The 21,552-nt window shown below is 45.5% G+C and overlaps 3 protein-coding genes across 4 annotated transcripts; 1 reads left to right on the top strand and 2 right to left on the bottom strand.

Moving 5' to 3' along the window:
- Positions 1-448: 448 nt before the first annotated feature.
- On the bottom strand, positions 449-8,333 carry LOC148334400 (protein tyrosine phosphatase type IVA 1). 2 transcript variants are annotated; one of them, XM_088299117.1, is made up of 6 exons: positions 8,185-8,333; positions 5,255-5,845; positions 4,224-4,316; positions 3,182-3,312; positions 3,039-3,113; positions 449-2,058 (listed from the first exon to the last, which is right to left on the bottom strand). In XM_088299117.1, exons 2-6 carry the CDS (start codon positions 5,357-5,359, stop codon positions 1,941-1,943), a joined length of 522 nt encoding a protein of 173 aa, XP_088155243.1. In that variant the 5' UTR covers positions 5,360-5,845; positions 8,185-8,333; the 3' UTR covers positions 449-1,940. The 2 variants fall into 2 exon arrangements, with proteins under 2 accessions (XP_088155243.1, XP_088155244.1); XM_088299118.1 differs by having other exon boundaries at positions 5,255-5,842; positions 8,185-8,329.
- Positions 8,334-9,498: 1,165 nt separating this feature from the next.
- Positions 9,499-13,326, top strand: LOC148334401 (lengsin-like). The gene is made up of 4 exons (XM_088299006.1): positions 9,499-10,195; positions 10,339-10,505; positions 10,799-11,338; positions 12,561-13,326. Exons 1-4 carry the CDS (start codon positions 9,541-9,543, stop codon positions 13,215-13,217), a joined length of 2,019 nt encoding a protein of 672 aa, XP_088155132.1. The 5' UTR covers positions 9,499-9,540; the 3' UTR covers positions 13,218-13,326.
- Positions 13,327-14,080: 754 nt separating this feature from the next.
- On the bottom strand, positions 14,081-21,403 carry LOC148334402 (uncharacterized). Its single transcript, XM_088297448.1, has 4 exons — positions 19,359-21,403; positions 18,134-18,298; positions 16,958-17,082; positions 14,081-16,057 (listed from the first exon to the last, which is right to left on the bottom strand). The coding sequence occupies exons 1-4, from the start codon at positions 19,809-19,811 to the stop codon at positions 14,203-14,205; spliced, it is 2,598 nt and encodes an 865-aa protein (XP_088153574.1). The 5' UTR covers positions 19,812-21,403; the 3' UTR covers positions 14,081-14,202.
- Between the last annotated feature and the right edge of the window lie 149 nt (positions 21,404-21,552).

The following is a 21,552-nucleotide window of genomic DNA, read 5'->3' on the forward strand; positions in this document are numbered from 1 at the left end:
ATTGTCATTGAGACTTCGTTGTATATACAGTAAAAAAAAAAAAAATGTTACAATGAAATTTGGGAGCCACTTCAGAACAGGTTACCTGATTAGGAACCCAATTGGATAACAGAGACATTAAATATGGCAGACTATAGCAAAACTCCAGAGCAGTCGTTTGATGCGAGACCATTTGCAAGGATGCTCGCAATATGCCGTTTTATGGCTCTTCCGGTGTCTGCTCCAACTTGCTGACAACTTTGAAATAGGCCCTTCCTGAGTGATAGTTGAAAGTCATCTTGGTCGCATGATTTCAAAGCACAAACGGCACGATGAAGAGAACCGTTTCAACGCCAGTTGTGATTCAAGCAGAAATCTGTCGGAAAATGCTCATTAAGTGATTTGCAAGTTGACTGCTTGCCATTTGTCATAACCAGTCTTGTTGCATTTGGTAGAAAACAGGCAGGTGTGGTGGTTTGTCACTTTAATCGAATTGTCACGAGTCGGTCAACAGGTACAACTTTGCCGCTCACGTACTAAATCACTCACGTCCATCGATAAGATATAAATAGCAAACCAGGAATAAGAGTCATCATCAAATAGTCAAGTATCCAAGTGTTAAGTTAGGGACATCAAATGAAAAGGTGTACAAAATATCACAGATGTTGGGAGTCCAGTTTTGAAGAAAACAAAAACAAAACAAAAACAAATCACATTGTGGCAGTTATTTAGTAAACAAAAGCAAAGAAGAAGCATCTAGACTTAAAATGGGACAAGACGGCCGCGATGACAGGCTGGTAAGGAAGTTGAAAGTTCTTTCAGCGTTTCACAGCCTTGAAATCCAGCTTAAGGTCCATGTACTAGTGCGCTTTGTCCTCACTTTTAAATACACAGGTAGTTGTAAGTCTCACGAGCAGAACTTTACTAGTAACACCACTTTGCCCGTCACACACTAGTAGCACCAAAAGGTCCACTCTTAGATTTGGGTCACGAGTAACTGTAATTACGCAAACTCAATTTGACACAGATCGTTGAATCGGCAGATATTTTACCTTTTATACAAAAAAAAAAAAAAAAATAAATCAATTGCAACATTAAAATTTGCCCATGGATCACCGTCTTGAATGATCGGATCCGTAAAAAACAACATGACAGCAAAGACCATGTCTGTGCAGCTAGCATTAATAATCTAAGTTTTTTTAGTATATAGTCGGATTTTGATGACATTTGCGGCGGTTTTCCAGGTACTGAATGTTAATCAGCATTTTTGGAAGAATTTTAGGATTTATTCCCCCCCCCCATGTTCAATGCCCCTCAATTATATGAAAATCCCAAATTCCTCACACGTACGATAGGTTGGTCGATCTTTTTTATTGGTGATCCATTTTTGTTTGATTTGGATTTTTTTTCAATTCACAGATTAGCTCTAAAATCCTGACCATGTAAAGCCGAGCAAATTGATCTAATGTTTTGCTATTTGTGTTGATATTTGTATTGACATTTCCGACTGTTGGCGAAGATAACAAAATGCGGGTTTGCCAAAAACTCGTCAGCAGTTTTAGTGTATTTTCTAGTTGACAAGAAAAATACAGGCGAATGTTTTGCTTACATTTGCGACCTTGAGCAAGCCCTGACGAGAACGCAACATTTGCCACCTTTGAAAACACTCGCAATTGTTCACAGTTCAGTGGGAAAGGATCTTAAGGAACCCACAAAGATGTTAGTGAATTCATTATATTAATTCTTAAAATTAATCGGGCAATTGATCAGCTATTGGTCTTTTACTCTACCAAAGATCGGAAATGGCCTCGTCAAAGTTGGGCCCTACTTGTCGGTCTTACTCGTGCGCTTTCTAGAGAGGACAAAGTGAGTTGTCGTACACGGAGCTAATGTTGGACCTGGAGGAAATGCTGAAATGGTGTTCCCCACGAGGATTTTTGTTATTTATGGGCTGTGAACAACTACTGGATGCAGCAGTTGTTGCGATGGCTGTTGGAATCTTTGAAACGCAGCCGCATCTTTGGACGATATTTCTCCAGGTAGAAGAGCTGCTTGCTGTTGAACGCTCCGCGACGCTTCCTGCATCAAATAAGAAAAAGTACACATAAAACAAGCCGTTACCAGGGCAACTGCAGAACATGGAACATTTTGACAAGAATTAATTCATGTCTGATTTCAGAAGATGAGCCCTTTCAGTAGATTACATTGGGTTGTATTGTAGAAACATGGAATATTAAACAACCTTCTATAGATGTTTAGTGTTAAATTTAGGGCAGTAACAAATGCTTACAGAATTAAATATTCAACATCCACATTAGAGGTATATGACAGAAAAGTAGATCACGACATAACGATTTCATATTGATCGATTTTTAACTAATGAACAAAAAAGGATGGAGGAATTAAGGCTGAATTAGGTCATTTTGCGCTATATAAATAAAGTTGTATTGTATTAAATGTTTCATTGAACATCTTTACAATCTCATTTCAAAACAAATCAGTTTATTACACCTAATGAATCAGCCTCAATTTCTTTAATATACATTTGCTGTGGCAAATCAAGTTTTCTCTTCAAATTATTTAGAAGATTCATGTTTGAATGAAGATAACATTTTTATTTGCTATGACGAATGTGAAACACCCTCTGATATCAAATATGATTTTTTTATATATTGAAATCACGTCTTCAATATGGGGCAGCATTTTTAACCAAGTGAAATGACATACAAGTAATTCTGAATAATAAAGAGCAAATGAATGCATTTTGAGAAATATTCAACATTCTAAAGTATGTTTTTAAAATGGACATTCAGAACACGCAATTACACAATCCAAAAGTTGCATTGTGCAAGCAGTTATCTAAGGGGATTTTTTTAGATTTTGAAGACAACTACTTGGGCAACATTGTGTCTATTTGACATTTTTATACACATGCAGTGGTCACATTTGTCCCCATAATGAAGACATTAGGAAAATGCGCAATTTTCATTTAAAAACAGGCTCGTTTTCTGAATGGTTTTGAAGGTTACTGTGACGAAAACATTGCCAATGTGACTCACTGCCGAATAAACTGCACGGCGTCTTCATACTTCATGCCGCACTCAATGAGGGCGAGGGCGACCAGAACGGGAGCTCTGCGGGGGAAAACAAGACGTTTGATTGGAAGCGCGAGGCTTGGAGGCGGCTCGGGTTGAGCGCTCACCTGCCGAGGCCGGCCACACAGTGCACGGCCACACAGCAGCCCGGCTCCTCGCGGAACTTGAGCTTGAGCAGGTTGAGCCAGTCGTCCACGATCTGGTTGGAGGGAGGAGCACCATCGTCAAACGGCCAGTCCTGTGCAAGAGCGGAGAGAGAAGGCCAACCGCAAGAATAAAAACTTGGAGAACAGAAGTTGTGAAGAGGATTGCTACGCTGGCTCCCTCTACTGGCACCTGAGAGAATCACTGCCTAAGATCAACAGGGTGTCCTTCGGGTTCCCCGGTTTCCTCCCACATTCCAAAAACATGCATGGCAGGTTGATTGAAGACTCTAAATTGCCCTTAGGTATGAGTGTGAGTGCGGATGGTTGTTCGACGATGCCCTGCAATTGGCTGGCAACCCGTTCAGGGTGTCCCCCGCCTACTGCCCGAAGATAGCTGGGATAGGCTCCAGCACCCCGCAACCCTCGTGAGGAGAAGCGGTACAGAAAATGGATGGATATCACCGATTCATTATTACCCTATTATTTTGATATTAAATACATTTGTTTGAAGATTCAAAGACCACTTGTAATATTTAAATCTGGTTATTTCTAATATAACTAGACACCAGGACTACTTGTTCAGTTCACCTTCAGCGCTCTTACTTTCTTATGCAATGTTGTTGTTGTGTTTTTTCAGGAGCGCCTTTAGCGTATTAGCGCCACAACGCACCGGTTGCCTTTGTTGTTCCCAAAAGCAGAGGGACCCTAAGCTTTTGGTTATTGTTGTTGTGCCGTTTCAAAGTGTCTAACATATCGCAGACTTCCATAGTGGAGTACGAATACATTTGACTGCAGATTGTGCTGCTTATTTGTGAGGGGAAAAAACATTTATTGGCATTGCTTTGTTTCTCTGTGTTGTTGCGCCATTACTTATAAAGTTGATGTTTGTAATTACACTGACCGATGCCAATTTCCTTTCGCCATTCGACGGAGTCTTGCACTAGACAGTGGCATGAAACTAGAGGACTTTCTTTGAGCAAAGCTATCGAACCGCGTGACTCACCAGGACTTGAATTCCCTCTTTCACCACCGGAGCGGCGTCGTAAGTGGCCTCACACACCCTCACCGCTGTGGTCACACCGTACTTCTTCAGCTCCTGCAGACGACAACGCATGTCAAACACAAACGTCGCTACAAATGCCCCTCTGCAGGGGGTGGGCACCATTGTTGCACACTCAACACTCACATGCATACACACACACAAACACACCCCCACACACACTCACCCCCCCCCCACACACACACACATATATATATTAGTGATAGACAATTATCGTCAGGGCCGATATCTGGCATTTTGCCAATTATCGTAATTAATGGAAAACCACAAAATATTAAGTGGATTTTAAATCAAAGACTGTTCTAATAGCTTTTTGTGATCCTTGAATACGATCTAAACGGTGTCAGGCATTTTCCTTAGAAACAATTCTCAAAACGTATACATTTAGTAGTGCCAACAAGCTGCACACTCCGGCGTTGGTGTGCAAGGCTCAATGGAAACTTGAGCACGGTGTTTTGTTCTGAGATCATGTGCTAAAGATGTACAGCTGATATGGTACAGTGTTTGAATTTGGATTTGCAAGATATGCAAATTATTTTGTTACGTAAATAAAACTGATATTAATATCTATATACACACACACAGAGAGGTGCTTGTTATTTCACTCTATTTTCCAGTCAATAAATTTGCCTTGCCAAGTCAAGTCTTAGGTCATATCGTTTCAATGGTTTTCGCAAGTTTAATGCGGTGACTCGGGGGAGCGCTCAGATTTTGGTCCGCACGAGATTACTGGTGGATATTTAAGTGATACCGATTGGAGAGTGGGTCGCAGACAAAACACAAAGGTCGGGGAGATCTTAAGAAACAATAAACTTCAACTGTTTATTCTCCTTTCAAGGTATGTTTTGGACCAGATTTTCGAAAGGCAAAAAAAAAAAAAAAAAAAAAAAACTTCACTGAAAAGGCGAAAGACGTTTCTCCAGAACCCATCATTTATATCATGTGGCCAACAGTAGAAGCTCGACAAGACTCACCTCGATGAACTTGTTGAGGGTGGCATTGGTGGGGTTGTGAGTGATGAGGAACCTCATGTTCTTGTAGGTGATCTCCACTGGCGCGGGTCTGTTCATGCGCGCCATGATGACAGTAGAAGACAGGAAAAACCAAAAACAAAAAAAAAGGCAAGATGGCTTCGGCGCAAGGGGAGAGCTCGAGACGCTAAACGTAAACAGTTTGGCGTGGTGGGACGGGAATCCTCCGGGCGGCGGTGGGAGGAGGCGTCTCGTCAAGGGGGTGGCGGGCAGTCGGGCGTGTGTGCACGGGGAAGATGGGGCAACAAAACGAGGCGGATTCCACCTTGCTCGTGGCCGGGCGGGAGCCAACGGGGAGGGGCGGGGCGCAGAGGATCAAGTTACCCCATCCAGGCAGAGTTGCCGCTGGTTGCGGGAGGCGTCCCGCTCGTGCCGACGTCGGGGGGCTCTCTCCTTCTGAGGCTCGGGCGCGTCCAGGCGGTTGTGGAGTTGGCCCGTTCACTCGTCTGCATAAGCGGCGTGCTGAGCCTGGCAGTAGTCTCCGCTGCCCTTCAGAAACTCCATAAATGTGCGACCCAGAACACCACAGAACTGCTGCGGGGCGACATCAACACCAAATGTTAATTCAACACCTTACAGCAGCTGCGCAATGTCAAAACAACATTTTTGTCTCCTGTACAAATACAGTGGAAGGTAGACCTGGGAGTAGGGCTGGATGATTTTGAAAAATATTCTTCTTGCGACGCCCCGAATGTGATTTTACGTGCAATTATTTGTACAAGGTCATGTATATGCAGTAGGAGAAACAAGTATTTAGTCAGACACCAATTGTGCAAGTTTTCACATTTAAAAAGATGAGAGGCCTATAATTGTCCTCATGGGTATACCTCGACTATCCATTATACAAGCCGCTTCTCCTCGGGCATGTGGGACACTATCCTACCTATCTTCAGAACTGGTTGCCAGACAATTGCAGGGTCCACAAAGACAAACAAACATTCACACTGACTGGTTTTGACAAGACTGACTTTGGTCGGTATAACATTGTTAGAAGTGGGTCACTGTCGAGAGCAATTGTGTTACACCATGGACCAAATGAATTACGACGAAAGATTTGTGACTCCACAAGCACACTAAAGAAACGCAAAGTTAAAACGCACTCAGAAAACTCTCACAGGGTTGAGTGCGCATGGGCGAGCAAGTTATGAAACATGACAGCCAGGATGCACGATAGTCACTTAAAATTCAGAGTAGAGGCTTGAAGCCTGCACCATGCCTACATTTGCGACAATATCACAAATAGTATGTGTAGGACAATTTATAAAACTGTCCTGTGAAAAGATCGCATCTGAATTTGTTGCCATGACAATCGTGTACCTAATAACATTGCTAGATGCAACATTTACACAAATGGCATACCTATAGTGCAGAGTGACGAATGTGGCACAAATCTACTTATATCAAATAAAATATTCCCTCTCCCCCATTTTGACTGCTGTAGTAAACACCTTTTCTCATTACGATAACTCGAGCAGTTGGCAATGATGCATCAGTACTGCACAACATATGTCAATGTGGAATAATCTGAGACATTTAAGTAACAAATATTCCCAAAAATCAGTGAATGTCTAGACATAATTTGAGGTTCTTCATTGTTAAATATTGCTGTAGAATATCCTTGCACAATGTGTTTACAGATGGATGAAGCAATTTAAATTTTAAACAGGAGCTATTGTTTACAAACGCTGTCTATTGATCATTGTTCTGTGAAGCAAGTGCAGATTAACAAAAAAGTGGTATTGAACATCCCAATAAGAATTTTTTTTTAGTGGAGGGTGAGACTTTGTGTTGGGCTTCAATTGTCATTTGTGTCAGGTCGCAGTCCCGTGCAATTAGCAGCAAAACACTAACTTAGCAAGAACTTAGGAAGAATTTAAGATTCAAAGTCTTCTGGGACTTGTTCAAAAGTTCCAGAGCGTCTGAACTTGCCTTGACCATGTCAATGGCAATTGAGCATCGCTATCTTCATTAGACGGTGTACCTAATGAAATGTCCCAGAGGGGCTTGGTCAGGTCGCGCGCATGCTCCGTTTGGCCCACGACATCCATGAGCTTCATTTGAATGGCGGTTGCTTGTCGTCATCGCGACAAGCAAGCTGTGCCGTGACGTCACCACTGCCGGCAAGTGTGTCATCAAGCTCTCAACACCAGCCACTTGTTCTTGACCAAAGTCGACATTTCTGGTGCCCTTTTTTTTTTTTTATTTTATAAGACGCAAACCGTCTTGTTTCAACAGAAGAATACACGTCACGATATCGGCCGGCTAAATGCGCCATTGTCCGGTTTAAACTGCATCTGGACAACATGGCGCCTCAAGTGACTAAAGAAGGAAGCGAGAGACGCCATATGCAAAAACGCGCACAAATCTCGGATTTGACACAGCAGGTTTTCCTGATGAGTCGCTCGAGTTGTGGAAGAAATGTCAAAACAAACAAACAAACAAAAAAAAGCATACGGGGACGTTGGCCTTTCTGCCGCCGCCATGTTGAGCCGTCCGTCACGCGCCCTACAAACCAAATGTCGCCGAACATGGCGCCTCGTCAAAACCACAATGAGAGAAGAGAAAAAAATAGGCTAAGTACCTGCCCGTTTTGATCCCATACAAAGCAGGCGAATCTTATTTTTGGAACACCTCATCGGCGTCCAATGAGCGAAAAACTGCCAACATTTAATTATATGCTCGTGTCTACAAACTCAATTTGCAACCTTGAGCTCTCACACAAGTACACCCCCATAGCCGGCTCCAAAACAACCAGAGTTCATAGCAGCAACGCGGCCGTGATTTTTATTCTTACATTTTTTTAATCAGGCTTGACACTCGTTCGGGTGCAAACTTGACACATACAGAAAAACGATTAAAAAAATGTTACTCACTGGGATATGCTTACTCATTGAAGATTGTAACTTGATCATACAGCCAGTCCACAGGGGGGGAAACGTCAAGCGATTAAATGCTTCTTCACCATAAGAGGCAGTCGTTTACGTGTCCGAGTGAAGCACAAAGCCTCCGCAATCAAGGAAGCTAAGCAAAGTACTTCCTGTCGTGACCTTCAAAAGAAGACGATGTTTTGTTCGGAAAATGGCATTACAGCCTAAATGAATAAATCAATAGAAGTCGGCTGTTGTTATTTCAATGTGAGTAGTAATATTATATTAATTATCCCCCACCCGACGGTTGTTTCTCTTTAGGGGCGCCATACGAGTTTATTTTGAAGGACAGCTCCGCAGGCATGTCGTCATTTCTTCTGATGCAACCTTGATGCAGCTTTTCAAACCCCACCCTGAAAAAAAGTCACGTTTTTTTTAATCAATATATTTTTAAATCTCTTTTTCATTATATTCCAAGTCAAATGACCTGTAAATAAAAGACTATGCAAAATTTCCATTACATATTCTCTCTTAATTGTCCTCTGTTGTACAGCAGGGGAAATAGCCAGTTAAAAATGTGAAATAAATAAATACACGCACACAAGCCGAATACATTTTCAGCCACGATTGTCTTTTTGTTTGAAACCCACTTGTTGTACCACGAGTCAAATTGATGATATAAAACAGCAACGAGACATTTCTCCCCAAAATTCGTATATATATATATATATATATATATATATATATATATATATATATATATATATATATATATATATATATATATATATATTATTATTTTTTTTTTTTAAGGTGATGTGTCTTGTTTACTTGAAATACTGTTTTCAAAACTTCCAAGACAAATGACTGATGGACAGGAAATTCAGGAGCAATTAAGGAATTAAATGCAATGTTGAGAGAAATTGTGTCCCACAGTGCATGAGAGGGAGACATTTTAATCCAAAGTGCATCAATAAAAAAGTAGCTTTACGTGCTCCTGGTACATTCCCGTTGTTTCGGCGCACAAGCCTCAATTTGGCTGCCGTCTTTCTAGAAGGCTAAAAGCAGCTGAGCTCGGCATTTTCGCACTACTGGGACACAAAAGGCTGCCGAATGGAAACCAACGGCAAACAATCGTATTGAAGTTATGTCGCTTCTGTGTCTGGCAACCACTGGTCGGCGGGTGGATGCCGGTCAGGCCCGAGTTGGACATCAAAGGATTGTGTGGGGCGGGGTATGCAAAAAAAAAAAGAAGCTTCCAATGCGTCACCATTGTACCAATTGTGTATAAAAAATAATGTGCCAGTGAGCTTCTCACTTCACAATCAAATCCCATAAAGCAGCTTTGATGAAAGGCCACAAATGAATGATTCTGAAGATTCCAAGGTGACCACTCCGCACTGCATCGAATCAATCCACGACGTGCAAAGCGAAAGCCCAAATAGGAGCCAAGACCAAATGGACGGCACTGGGATGAGCGTGGCGAGCCAGAAGGGGGTGAGGGTGACAGGAAAATACACACCACCCATCGACTGGCTTGATAGCCGAGGCTCAAAGAAACCTCCGGACTCTCCTATCTGCGGCTTACCTCCACCTGAGCCATTTGACCAGCCTAGGCTGGAGGGACCAGACGTCGAGGAGGACTTGATTCGGGTGCCTCCAAGTAAGGCTCCGCTCAGGCAGACTGTGGAGGAACTGAAGAGCTTCCTGAGGGACGGACCGATTCTCCACCCCGGGGGAAGTCCTTACTCCTACCTGCACGGGGGCAGCAGCGGCGAGCCCGGCCGGCAGCAGAGCGACGTCAGCCCACAAAGAGTGTTCAGTACCTTCAAACCTCAGCCTGATGCTTCTAGAAAGGGGCCCGGCTCCAGAGAGAACTCTGCTATTCACGTACCGCTCATCATGGAGTCATCCAGCTCGTTTAGGCCTGACACCAACTCAAACAGACAGCCAGAATTCCCGACTAGCACATGCAACAGCAGAGGCTCCCGTGGAGAGACCAAAGTACCTCATACAGGTCGGTATTGACAGATTTACCACTGGGATTGTGTCGACGTTTTGGAGAAACGGGGATGAATAGTTTTCAGTCACGAGCGTTACGTTATTCATTCTGAGGTTCTCTCGGTGAGACGCGCAATCGTTTGGATTTCTTGTTTGCAGATAACGGAAAAGAGAGCCTGGACACATCAGGGAATCGGCGGTTCATCTCCAGCATGGAGACCATCAAGCAGCAGATTGCCAGGGACAGCATCAACTTTGTACGATTCGAAGCCACCGACCTGCACGGGGTGTCCAGATCCAAGACCGTGCCTGTCCGCTTCTTCCATGTAATCACCTCCAGATATTCCTCAATCCATCCATCCTTCACCAACCAACAATCCATCCGACATTTTATACAACCAACGATCAATCAAACCATCTAATGTTCCACCCAACAATCTGTCCATCCATTCCTCTGTTTAACAATCCATAAAGTCATCCGTCCGTCGCGACTTGTGGCTGGTGATTTGCGCAAAGGGCGTAAAAGGCGGCCCTCTTTGCATCTCACTGCACAACTGAGGACCTCATCATCCATAAGAAAATTGCTACAGCATTCGTACGGTTTGATTGTTTTTGCCAGGAAAAGGCGGTGTACGGTATCCCGATGCCGAGGAGCTACCTGGAGCTGACGCTGAGTCCCAAGAGCAACGAGGTCGACCACGCCAACGCCGCCAACTTCAGCAGTGACATCCTCCTGATCCCGGACCTGTCCACTTTCCGGATCCTCCCGTGGGCCGAGCAGACGGCGAGGGTCATCTGCGACCCGTGCACAGTGACGGGCAGTCCCCTGCGGACGTCCCCTCGCCTGCAGGCCAAGCAACTCCTGAGCCAGCTCCAGAGCTTGGGCTTCTCCTTGCACTCGTCCTTCACCTACGAGTGTTGCGTCCTGGGGGCGCCGGACCGCGTCGGGCCCAAGACGCTGCTGTTTCCTGCCACCACGCTGCTGGGTAATCACGACCTGCCCTTCTTCCAGCAGCTGGTGGAAGGCATGTACTGCATGGGCGCCGACGTAGACAGCATGGCCTCAGCCAGCGGGCCAGGTCAGATGGAGATCAACCTGAGGCCTGAATTTGGCATCGCGGCGGCCGACAGTGCCTTCACCTTCCGCACCGGCATCAAGGTTCAAAGTTAATTCAGTTCAATCAGTCAGCGTGGTGGAATGGCAATATAAAGAAAGCAACAAGACACAAACACGCGTTCAAAAAGGTGTGTAATTGTCTGCAGACGCCACAAGGTGGCAGAAAAACACTTTTCTAAAAAGGCCCGATTAAAAGAAGCTCTTCTTCTGGGATTGTTATCAGTGCTTGACACTACCAGAAGGAAGCAAAGCTATTTTTATCTTGGACTTGGGTGTGACCAAAGCAAATAGCTAATAAAGAAGATGAAATCCTCCTCAAAATCCGAATCGAATTTGCGAATGCTGAAACACAAATATGCGGGGATTCACTGTGCACCAAAATTGGCATGAGAAAATAAATTGATAGCTTGCGACAAACTTAATTCAGTCCTCAAATCTTTTTATACTGAGGAAATGAATTGAAAAGCCGTTGATCTGCGCCGTTCTCCAGAAAATCACCTACAAAAAACTCTATTCATTTCATTTGATTTTTTTGCATGTGAAAATGATTATGATAATGAACTTTTTGATTTTTAATAACCTGTGATATAACAGGATGGTTGCAATAATAATATAAATAATGTAGCATATTTTTAATTTTTTTATGAAAGAATGATAGTCTTGCACTGTCCGAAAAAACAAACAATTTCTATTGCGCAATTGCCGTTACGACTTTAATATTCATGTGTTGGATGCGAGCCCTTAAGGGGCATGGCCTAGTGAGCGACATCACGAGCAGACGTTGGCTTGCTCACTTCGTGTGCCTGTGAGTGCCGGCCGCCTCTCGTGTTGTGATCAAGAGCAGCTCCTCAAATTGCATTTGTATGTTTGACCGTTGGTCGTCTTTACTGCACAGCTGAAATTGCATCGGCAACTGTGGCTCTCCTTGCACACATCTCCGGGCATTCGTGCTGTATTTGCACTTGCCCGCCCCCCATATCGCTTAAGCAGCTGCGTATCAGAAGCTCATTAAAAACTTAAAAAAAACAAAAAACGTTTTCAATCACTAAACAAACAAACGAAAGAAGCAAGGCTCATGTATGTACTCAATGTATTTCAGTTTTCTTCGGTAATGGTTAAAACGTAGGACTTAGATAACAAACCGTTTCTCTCCTTTCTACTCCTTTTTGGATGGTCAGAATATGACGTTTCAGTGTGGAATATCCACTGAAAAGTTTTGTTGTGTCTTTGTTTTTGTGCTGCATACTTGGAACGCAATTGAAAGGAGATGGCCCGCAAACACAGCTACATCGCGAGCTTCTTCACGGACGACGGCCTCTACAACGCCGGCGTGCTCTCCCACAGTCTATGGGACGCCAACGGACGGCGTAGCCTGTTCCAAAGCGGGGAGAAGGCGGCGGGCGAGCTGTCCGACATCGGCCGCAAGTGGCTCGCCGGGCTCCTGACGCACTCGGCCGCCCTCAGCTGCCTCATGTCGCCGGGTCTCGGGTGCCGCAGTCACATGGCCAAGGCCGTCAAGGACCCCAAGCGGATGCTGTACGCAACCTACGGCTGCAACGACAACAGCAGCTCCTTCAACGTCAAGTCCCACGGCGGACGCGAGACCCACATCGACAACAAGCTGGGCTCGGCCATGGCGAACCCGTACGTGGTTCTGGCCGCCACCGCCGCCGCCGGATTGGATGGCATCCGGCGCAACCTGAGCATCGAGGGCGGCATACACAAGGCGCCCAGTCAGCAGAAGGAATTTGCCATTCCCGTCAAGCTGGACGATGCCCTGGAGGCGCTGGGCGAGGACCACGTCATCCGCAGTGCTCTGGGCGAGCCCTTTGTCCAGTACTTCATCGCCATGAAGAAGTTTGAGATTGAGACCCAGGAACTGGATGACGAGAGGAACAAGTGCTTGGAATACTTTATCTAAAATGTTGCCACCGTTTTCCACAATCAAATCAAAGCACAAAATGTTTTCCAACGGATACATCATTGCTAGCATGTAACATGTAACAAATAAAGGTGACGTGATACACTGATGTGGAAAACGCCTCCCTTGATGTGTTCTATTGACAGAAGAAAAGCAAGAAGCAGAAATGACGTCTATTTGCGCCACAATGGTGTCCATGCGTCAATTCCGGCCTCGACAAGTCAAGATGGCGGTAAACAAACTCGGCGCTCATTGAAATTCGGGTGGTTGTCTTTTGATTTCTTTTGGATTTCAAAATGAGATGAAATGTTGTTTGACTACTCTAACAATCTGCCTGCAGACGCAAAAGTGACAGAAATCGGACGTAATTAGTCTAATGTTGGACGAATGTCCTTACTAACAGCCAAGCGGCACTTGGGGGAACGATGCAACGAAATTAGTGAGATGTGGAGTATGGGAGCCCGCAAATATATCATTGACACACCCAAGTCATTTTTTTTACGCCATCAACATCAGCGATAGGCAGTTACGCCTTCTCGGATGACCGAACATAATCAAGATTTATTTTGATTATATTTATGGTAATAATTATACAATTTTATGATCTACTGTGAGGACCTGCTACAGAAAAGGCTTCGCCTAGTCCTCCGCTCCTCCAGCAGAATTTGGTCCACATCCATCCATACATACACGGGACTGTAGCAAAAGTCACTGGTAAGAACGCAGCCAATCAAGAGGCCCAGTGCGCATACAAGTCAATGTACACCTTTGGAGATTCTCGCCACACATTTGACACATTTGTTACATTATTACAAGAGGGCCTTGCTTATTTATTTTAAAAAAATGGTCGGAAAACAAAAAGATGGACTTGGTTGTTTAATTTCACACTTAATGGGCGGGCAGGGACACAAATACAAGATGTTAAAAAGTCACTTTTAAAGCATCTGTCCCTTTTAAGCGACAAAATTCTCCTTCTTCGGGTGTTCTACTTGTTCTTCCCAATGAGATTCCCAACACGCTGCATGAATCGTCCCAGTCTGTTGTCGGCGCCGCTTTGTGTTCGATGCGTCGGATTATCTGAGGGCTGCCCTCCATCTCTTCGCTTGGCTTTGTGCAGAGGGACACTAGAATGGAGCAAGTACTCGTAGCGACTGTAGGCCTTTTCCCGCCGGCTCTCGTGTTCTTCCCGATTTTCACCCGAGCCTTGCTCCGGACCTGCCGCAGCCAGGTTCGGTTTTCGTTTGCTGGAGCGCTGAGACGATAATCGGTGGAAGGCGAATGAAGACTTTGGCTTTTCTTTCTCGACCGCGGACCTGTTGATGGAGTTCTGACTGGTTTTGTGCTCGCTGGCAGAGGTTTTTCCAACGGGAGACGCCCGGGAGTTAGAGCCGACGGAGTTCTGCGATCTCAGTGAGGCCCTCCTCTGGAGAGATTTCTCCTCCTTCTTGAAAGCCTTCTTTTCCTCTGAGCTTTTCACCCTGGTGGAATTCTTCCGCTGAAGCGGCAAATCCTCCCGATGATGATTTTTCACCTCGGAGGCAGTTAAGATCTTTGGAAGAGTTTCCTTGTCATGACAAGGCGACTTCTTGACTTCTTGAGATCCTGAATTTTTCCCAGTCAAGTGCATTTTGGAAGTTTTGTCTTCATTTCTGTTGTTTCTGCCTTTGAGAATCGAATCAGCACCATTGACAGGATGACTGCAACCTTCTTTCTCCTCGGGGATTTCAATTAGAGACTCCATGGTTCTGGGGCGCTGGAGCCCACCGTTGTATTTGAGGGATGAGTCTTTGAGCTTGTCTTCCAGTTGGGCGGCCGAAGTGTTCCTGGCAAGCGGCTCATACCATTCATACGCAGGGGTGGCCTTTTGCTCGGGACCTGTTTGGATGTCAAAGTATGAGGCGGAGTGGTTGCTGTCATCTGCCTGATTTGAATCAACGTCTTTGTGGTTGAAGTCTTGCGGCCGGCCGGCCTCCTCCGCAACATGCTGCCTCACATCAAGGCCTCTCAACGAAGACTTGAACTTGGGCCGGTCCAGACTTTGGTACATGGAACGCAGAGACTCTTGGCTCTGCCTGAGATTGTTGTACTCCTGGAAACTGAGTCTTTTCTGTCGGATCTCGTCCAAGCGGGATTTGATGTCCCTGGATCTGTTGCCGATCCCCTGCGGCTGCTGGTCGTTCAGGCCCGTGCGGCTGCTGTATGGCGACGTCAGTGGGGACAAGGCGTCGCAAGAGCCTTCAAAGTGCACCTGGCTGTTCAGGTAGGTGTCCATCTTCCACTTGTGGAGGGAGGTCTCAGAGTTGAAAGGGATCAGATTCTGGTCAGGACCATAGCGACTTTGGTGTCGGACATGCTGGTAAGTCATCCTGTTGGGCATCAGCAGGCTCGAAGCGGCCCTGTCCGGAACGACAGGCACTCCTATGTCTTTTGTCCCCATCCTCAGCCGAGTCATGGGGTTTAACTTCTGCAGGTCGCCACCAAAACTGTGGCCCCGTGTCATGATGTCGGAAAAGTGGGACAGATGCAGGCGGTCCTGCATGCTGAGGCCCCTGTTCATCATGGCGGCTGCGTCCACGAGCTCGTCCTGAGCCAAACCCCTCATGCCGCGAGTCCGTCGCGATCTCCCGTGAAGTTGATGCAGTGAAAGTTGGCTGGGGTTTGGACTGCGCAAGAACGCCGCGTCTCTCAGGTAGTCCACGCGCGACCGCTCTTTGTACAGCGCTTCGGGGATGCTCGAGCGAGCGTAAAGGCGGCGGAACTCTTCGTCGTAGGAGCTCACAAGCTGACCGGTGACCACGAGGACCATGCTCACGTTAATCTTCTCAAAGGACCACGTGTAGCTGGAAGAAAGGAATGCACTGGTTACCATGTTTTGCTTGCTTGCAACTGCAACTGTTATCAAACGCGCTAAACAAATAAAGTTATATTGGATTGAGCAACGTTGAACCCCCACCAATTGACCATTTTTTTTCCTGTGGAATTGACCGTTGCTATATGCGAAGGCTGCCGTTTTATTGTTGTTGTTGTTGACCTACAAAACTATTAGCATGTTAGTAATTGAGCCATTCTCATGCGAAAGGGTGATCAGCCGTCCACCTTTTTCGACTCTGTCCTCGACGTGTGGGGGTGTTTCATAAATTGATGAAAATGTGCAGTTTTCATTGTTCTTCACCGGACCAGTTGGCATGTGTTGGACATGAATGCCGCTTTGCACAGAAAATGATGGTAGCTGACAGTGTTTCTTGAGACGGAATTCCAGAGAACCTGTCTAGTGGCTGCCTCTGCTGTGCTCAGCAACAGAGGGTGCCAAAATGCCAAAGCACGAGTGCACAAGTGTTGCTTTACTCCCTCAGAAAACATTAAAATTGACATTTTACCAGCACATCCTGAAAAGTTGGGAGCATTTGCTAGCATAATGGTCGCAGTGCCGAACTCTAACTTGATAATCGCGCTCTCGCCTGCTCTCATGAATTTTTTTTATCCAGTCCCGTCCCAATCAGTGATAAAAAGTTAATTTGACGGCCATCCCACGGGATTCCCCAAAAATGTCAGCCTCTATTCTTCAGCACAGGGCAAAATCAATCCGCCTCAGCCGTTTTCAGGTTCCCATCTCGACACGTGTCAGCATTAAAAAACATGTTCTTTTTCAAAAAGTGACATTCTTATCTTGCTGCCTTTGTGTTTGGTTGCTGTGATGCTCAATGTTTGCAAATCGACTGTTGCGTTGGATCAATTCTCACCTGTAGGTTCCGTATAAAACACTGCAGCAATCCACCAGGATGAAGCGTTGCTCCAAACCGCCATGAAACTTGACGCCGGACTGGCAGCGATACTGCTGACCTCTCACCGTCCGGACGCGAATATTCTGAGGGCGACAATGACGATAGATGAATATCTCAATTTGAATTTTTTATTTTATTGAACTTTTTTTTAACCACGAGGACCGTGAAGCCACAGCGGGTCACATTTATTGATGCGTGACTACTTTTGGCTCCAGCACGTTCGATGCTGTTGACTTTTTTTCAAGTGCAATTCTCGATGAAGAGAGAACGAGTGTAAAAGAGGACATTGAGGGGAGGCGTGTCTCCATGACGGTGGAGCTTGTTGGATCTTGGTGGCGGTCGTTCCACCAAGACTAAACATGCTGCCTGATGTTTTACTGAAGTCGTGTTTGTTCTGCCGTAGTCGATGCTGCTTGACAGGAAAATCCAGACGTGCCGCAAAGAACGCGGAGCGTTCGTCGTCACCTTTTTCACTGTCAAACCCAAACGGCTGTGTTGTGGTATGGAAGAGATGCGATCGCATGAGCAATGGCGTCACATTCGCTGCATTTGGAGACTAAATGGAATTCACAATGTGCCACGACTTGTGCTTTGGGGCGTATTTGTCTGCTGTATGTTTTTAAGATGGACATTTTGACCATTTTCCAAACAGGCAAACTAGTCCTCAAGATTTTTTGCAACGACTACTAAATAGCAAGGCTCAATTATGAAGAATTACATTTTGGAGATCAACTGCAAAAAATCTTGAGTTCAGGTCATTGTGTGTGGGTCGAGCCCGGCGGTGAAGTTTTTGCATCTGAAAATGTCCTTTTGATCCGGTTGCAATTAGCGTCTATCGTGAGTAGAGCCACAAAAAAGTCTCAAGAACCCATGCCAGAAAAGAGATGAGAAATCTTCAATTTTGGTTCCATTTGAAGGGTTTGACCAACGTCTCATAACTCACCTTGCAATCTTTTTAAAGATGTCGCCTCAGAAATCATTTTCACTTGGCAACGAGAACATTTTTACACGTCTATTGTGAGTAGATCCTCAAAACCTCACAATGGATTCAGCCAAGTATTACTCAAGTCGGCTACGGAACGCACATGTGTGTCAGGATGCCGCCTGTCAATCAAGTTGGATTTGAGTTGTCACCTTGAGCTCCTGAATGTTGATGCCTGCCCTGTGCGACATGGCGTGGAAGCTGCCAAAGTGGCCCTCGTCCAGCAGGATGTAGACCACCACCCCCCGCAGCGTGGCGCTCAGAACCTCCTTGAAAATGTCCACGTCCGTGAAGATGTCCATCGCTATGGCAACCATCTTCAAGCACAGTGTGAACACGTGGAAAACAAACAAAAATAAATAAAGCCAAAGCATTGAATTCACAATATCTGTGGATCATTAAAAAAATCCAATACATATATCAGTGGCGGGCGGTCAAGGCCTTCAAGGCCTTCTCTGCTGGCCTCACATAATCAAGAAAAAAAGGATCCTATTCTTCACATTGATGTCATATTATATCCTAGTGTTGAATTTTTAGGTTAGAGTTTTAATCCAATCAGAATTCCGCTAGCTCGTGTTGCCGGGCAGATTTCACAAGACCAGTAGCACGCACTATTATTTCCAAGGCGTGTCTTCCGTCAAAGTCAATCGGCTTTCAGATTTGATAGACATTTGCGATAGCCAATCAGATCACGAGTAGATGACGGTAAGGCCTTCTCGCTGGCCTTCCGTTGAAAGTGATGAACGCGTCTTGTGATTGGATACGCACTCACAAGGGGGCAGCGCTATGCGAAATCAACACACCCGAAAGACGTAACTGGCGACCGTTCGAAAATCTAAAATATATTCTTGCTTTTTTTTTTTTTTTTTTAAACCACAATGGCCGAATGATGGAAAAGCGGGGATTTAATTGCTGATACACTTGAGATGCCATTTTCAAGTCGGACCTTTCAAGAGAAGCTAGGTCGTCCAACACTCACTCAGTACGGTGTAAGTGTGTTTCTGGATATTATTTGTCCAGCCGTAGTGTCATACATGTTGCTAATATGAGGGGGACTGATTCAAGTCGGACTAAGTAGGACTTCACTGAAGGCCGACGTGTGAAATGCACGGCCACAGCATATAATGTATAAAAACAATTTCATGTTGAATCAACAGTTTATTTATTTGCACTTAGAGTACCCAAGGTAGAAAAGCGCTATACAAGCGACAGCCCAAATGGTGAATATTGTTAAAAAGTGGAAATGTACGTTTGACAAACTATTGCAATTGAAATGCTCCTAGTTCAAATTGAACTTTGTTTTCTGAACTGCTGTATTTATTACACACGGCCATGCGAATTTTGTCACGGTGAGATGAAACCACAGAAAGAGCTCACCTGCTTGGCGTCCTGGATCTGCTTGCGAACCACCTCCTTGATGGTGGGCGTGTTGGCCCGGGGCGGGTGGAAGAGTAAGCTGATGCTCGTGTCCTGGTCCTCCAGAGCCACCTCGGGCCAGCCCAGGTCCAGGTCGGGCACTTCCTCGTCCGATTCCAGCGGGAAGTAGGTGGACGGGCCCAGCTCGCCCCGGGGGCGCCGACCCTCCGGGTCGTCGTCATCCTCTACCAAGGGGGCCTCGGCGTTCTCCAAGATGAAGCGGATCTCCTTCTCGGACAGGAAGTGGTTGATCTGCTCGGCCTGGAGGAAGTCGAGGTAGGCATCCTTGCCTCCGCAGAGCAAAGCGTAGATGGCCAGACGGTAGGACTCCTTGTAGTGAGGATGGATGTAAGGAGGCGGTTCGGCATCCTTCAGAGCTGACAAGCTCGACGCCACAGACTCCTTGGAGGCCATCGCATTTGAAAGGCCGCTCTACCAAGTCTCCAACTTTCTCAGTCTCAAAGGCTACTCCTCTGCGTCCAAAAGTTTACTTGACCAAATCTGAAAGTCCACTCTACTCAAGCTACGATTTTCCAAGTCGACAAAGCCAAGATAAAAAGTGCACTTCAGAACGACTACATTTGTCAATGTCCATCTTGCAACACTTCAAGTTCCGTCTACTAAGACCACATGTCCACTGTAGCAAGTCCATTTTACCACATCCATCAAGACTTAAAGCCCACTCTACCAAGTCGACAATCTTTCTGTCTGCTCCACCAGGTCTATAATCTTCAAAGTCTCCTCCTCCAAGCGCAGTAGTCCACTCAACTTGAGTTTGCAAGTCTATTCTACCGCGTCCATAATGTTAGAAGTCCAAAAGTCTACTCTGCAAAGTCTATCAGGTTTGCAAGTCCACTCGAGCAGGTCGACAATGTAGCAGGTCCGCGAGAGCACTCTACAAAGTCTGCAAATCCAATCTATGAAGTCTATGAGTCTAGTCGACCAAGTCTATAAGTCCACTCTACCAAGTCTGATTGTGCACTCTTAAAGTCATATCGAGTCTGTAAGTCCACTCTACACTCTAGCAGGTGTACATGGTTACTCCCCCTCGTTCGGAAGTCGGCAAGATCACTCTTCTTAGTGTCCAGGTCAACAAGTCTTCCATGCCAAAATCCACAAGTCCACTCGACAAGTTCTAGGATCTACCAAGTGTACCCCTCGAGTCTATCATATAAACTTGAAGTCTGCAAGACTACAATGTCCATCGTGTCTGCAAGTTTACCCCCGAAAAAGTTTGAATTGTTGCTGTCGACAAGTTCCGGATATCAAGATGAAAAGTCAACTCCTTAAGTCCTGACTTCTAGCAAGTCTGCTTGTGCACGCTATAAAGTATGCAGGTCTACTCAACCAGGTTTACATCCATCGTCCGTGTGGATACAAGTTTACTCATGCCAAGACAAAAGTCGCCTGACGACAATAAAATGTAGTCTTATTTTTCAATGGAAACGCTATTTCAAAAAAAAAAAAAAAGCATTTATCAGACACTTATAGTTTGTGAAGTTACAAGTTTCAAGATTTGTTTCATTCTAACTTCCATTTTTTAAGACAACAGGTCTATAAGTCCACTTTAGCAAATCTACACCACCAAATCTATTGCTCTTAAAATTCACTTTTTGAAGAGAAGTCCAATCTACAAAGTCACGTCATCCAAAGACACAAGTCCACTCGACCAAGTCCACAAGTCCACTCCTCCAAGTCGAGGCGTCGACACTCCCAATTGGACTCTCCAAGTCCCTCGTTTGAAGTTGAAGATGATGAAGTTGCATTCGCATGCATGTCACCCACATGAACGGCTTCCGCGATGGCGGCACCCAAGTAGTTTCCCCTTCATTTTTCGTCTTTTCTCCTCGTCTCTTGAATTTTTTTCCCCTTTCAACGTCAGCTTAAAACAGCAGCTAATACGTTGAGCAAAGACGCAAGAACCGGTCGATCCAGTGTGAGTAAACAACGCGGGGCGAGTCTTTTCCTGGAGCACAAACACACACTACTACTTGCCAGAACTTACCGACGGGGCTCTTCAGAGCTGGGGGGGGGGGGGGGGGGACTGGTAGAGTGCTGATGTCAAGTCCTGCAAGGCTTCTTGCAAGTAAGGTTTTGGATCACAACCTGTTGTACCTGCTATCCCCCGAACACCCCCCCCACACACACACACACA

Source organism: Idiotropiscis lumnitzeri, chromosome 6 (genome assembly GCF_059441095.1).
Source record: "Idiotropiscis lumnitzeri isolate Australia: NSW breed Sydney's pygmy pipehorse chromosome 6, RoL_Ilum_1.0, whole genome shotgun sequence".
In the NCBI taxonomy this organism is placed as follows: Eukaryota; Metazoa; Chordata; class Actinopteri; order Syngnathiformes; family Syngnathidae; genus Idiotropiscis; species Idiotropiscis lumnitzeri.

Coding starts and splice junctions, on each gene's coding strand:
- LOC148334401 (XM_088299006.1), top strand. CDS start 9,541: ATGAATGATTCTGAAGATTCCAAGGTGACCACTCCGCACTGCATCGAA. Junction 10,196..10,338: donor GACCAAAGTACCTCATACAG/GTCGGTATTGAC, acceptor TCTTGTTTGCAG/ATAACGGAAAAGAGAGCCTG. Junction 10,506..10,798: donor TGCCTGTCCGCTTCTTCCAT/GTAATCACCTCC, acceptor TGTTTTTGCCAG/GAAAAGGCGGTGTACGGTAT.
- LOC148334402 (XM_088297448.1), bottom strand. CDS start 19,811: ATGGCCTCCAAGGAGTCTGTGGCGTCGAGCTTGTCAGCTCTGAAGGAT. Junction 18,299..19,358: donor AGATCCAGGACGCCAAGCAG/GTGAGCTCTTTC, acceptor CTGTGCTTGAAG/ATGGTTGCCATAGCGATGGA. Junction 17,083..18,133: donor TCAACATTCAGGAGCTCAAG/GTGACAACTCAA, acceptor TGTCGCCCTCAG/AATATTCGCGTCCGGACGGT.
- LOC148334400 (XM_088299117.1), bottom strand. CDS start 5,359: ATGGCGCGCATGAACAGACCCGCGCCAGTGGAGATCACCTACAAGAAC. Junction 3,114..3,181: donor TGTGTGGCCGGCCTCGGCAG/GTGAGCGCTCAA, acceptor TTTCCCCCGCAG/AGCTCCCGTTCTGGTCGCCC. Junction 2,059..3,038: donor GCCGTGCAGTTTATTCGGCA/GTGAGTCACATT, acceptor TATTTGATGCAG/GAAGCGTCGCGGAGCGTTCA.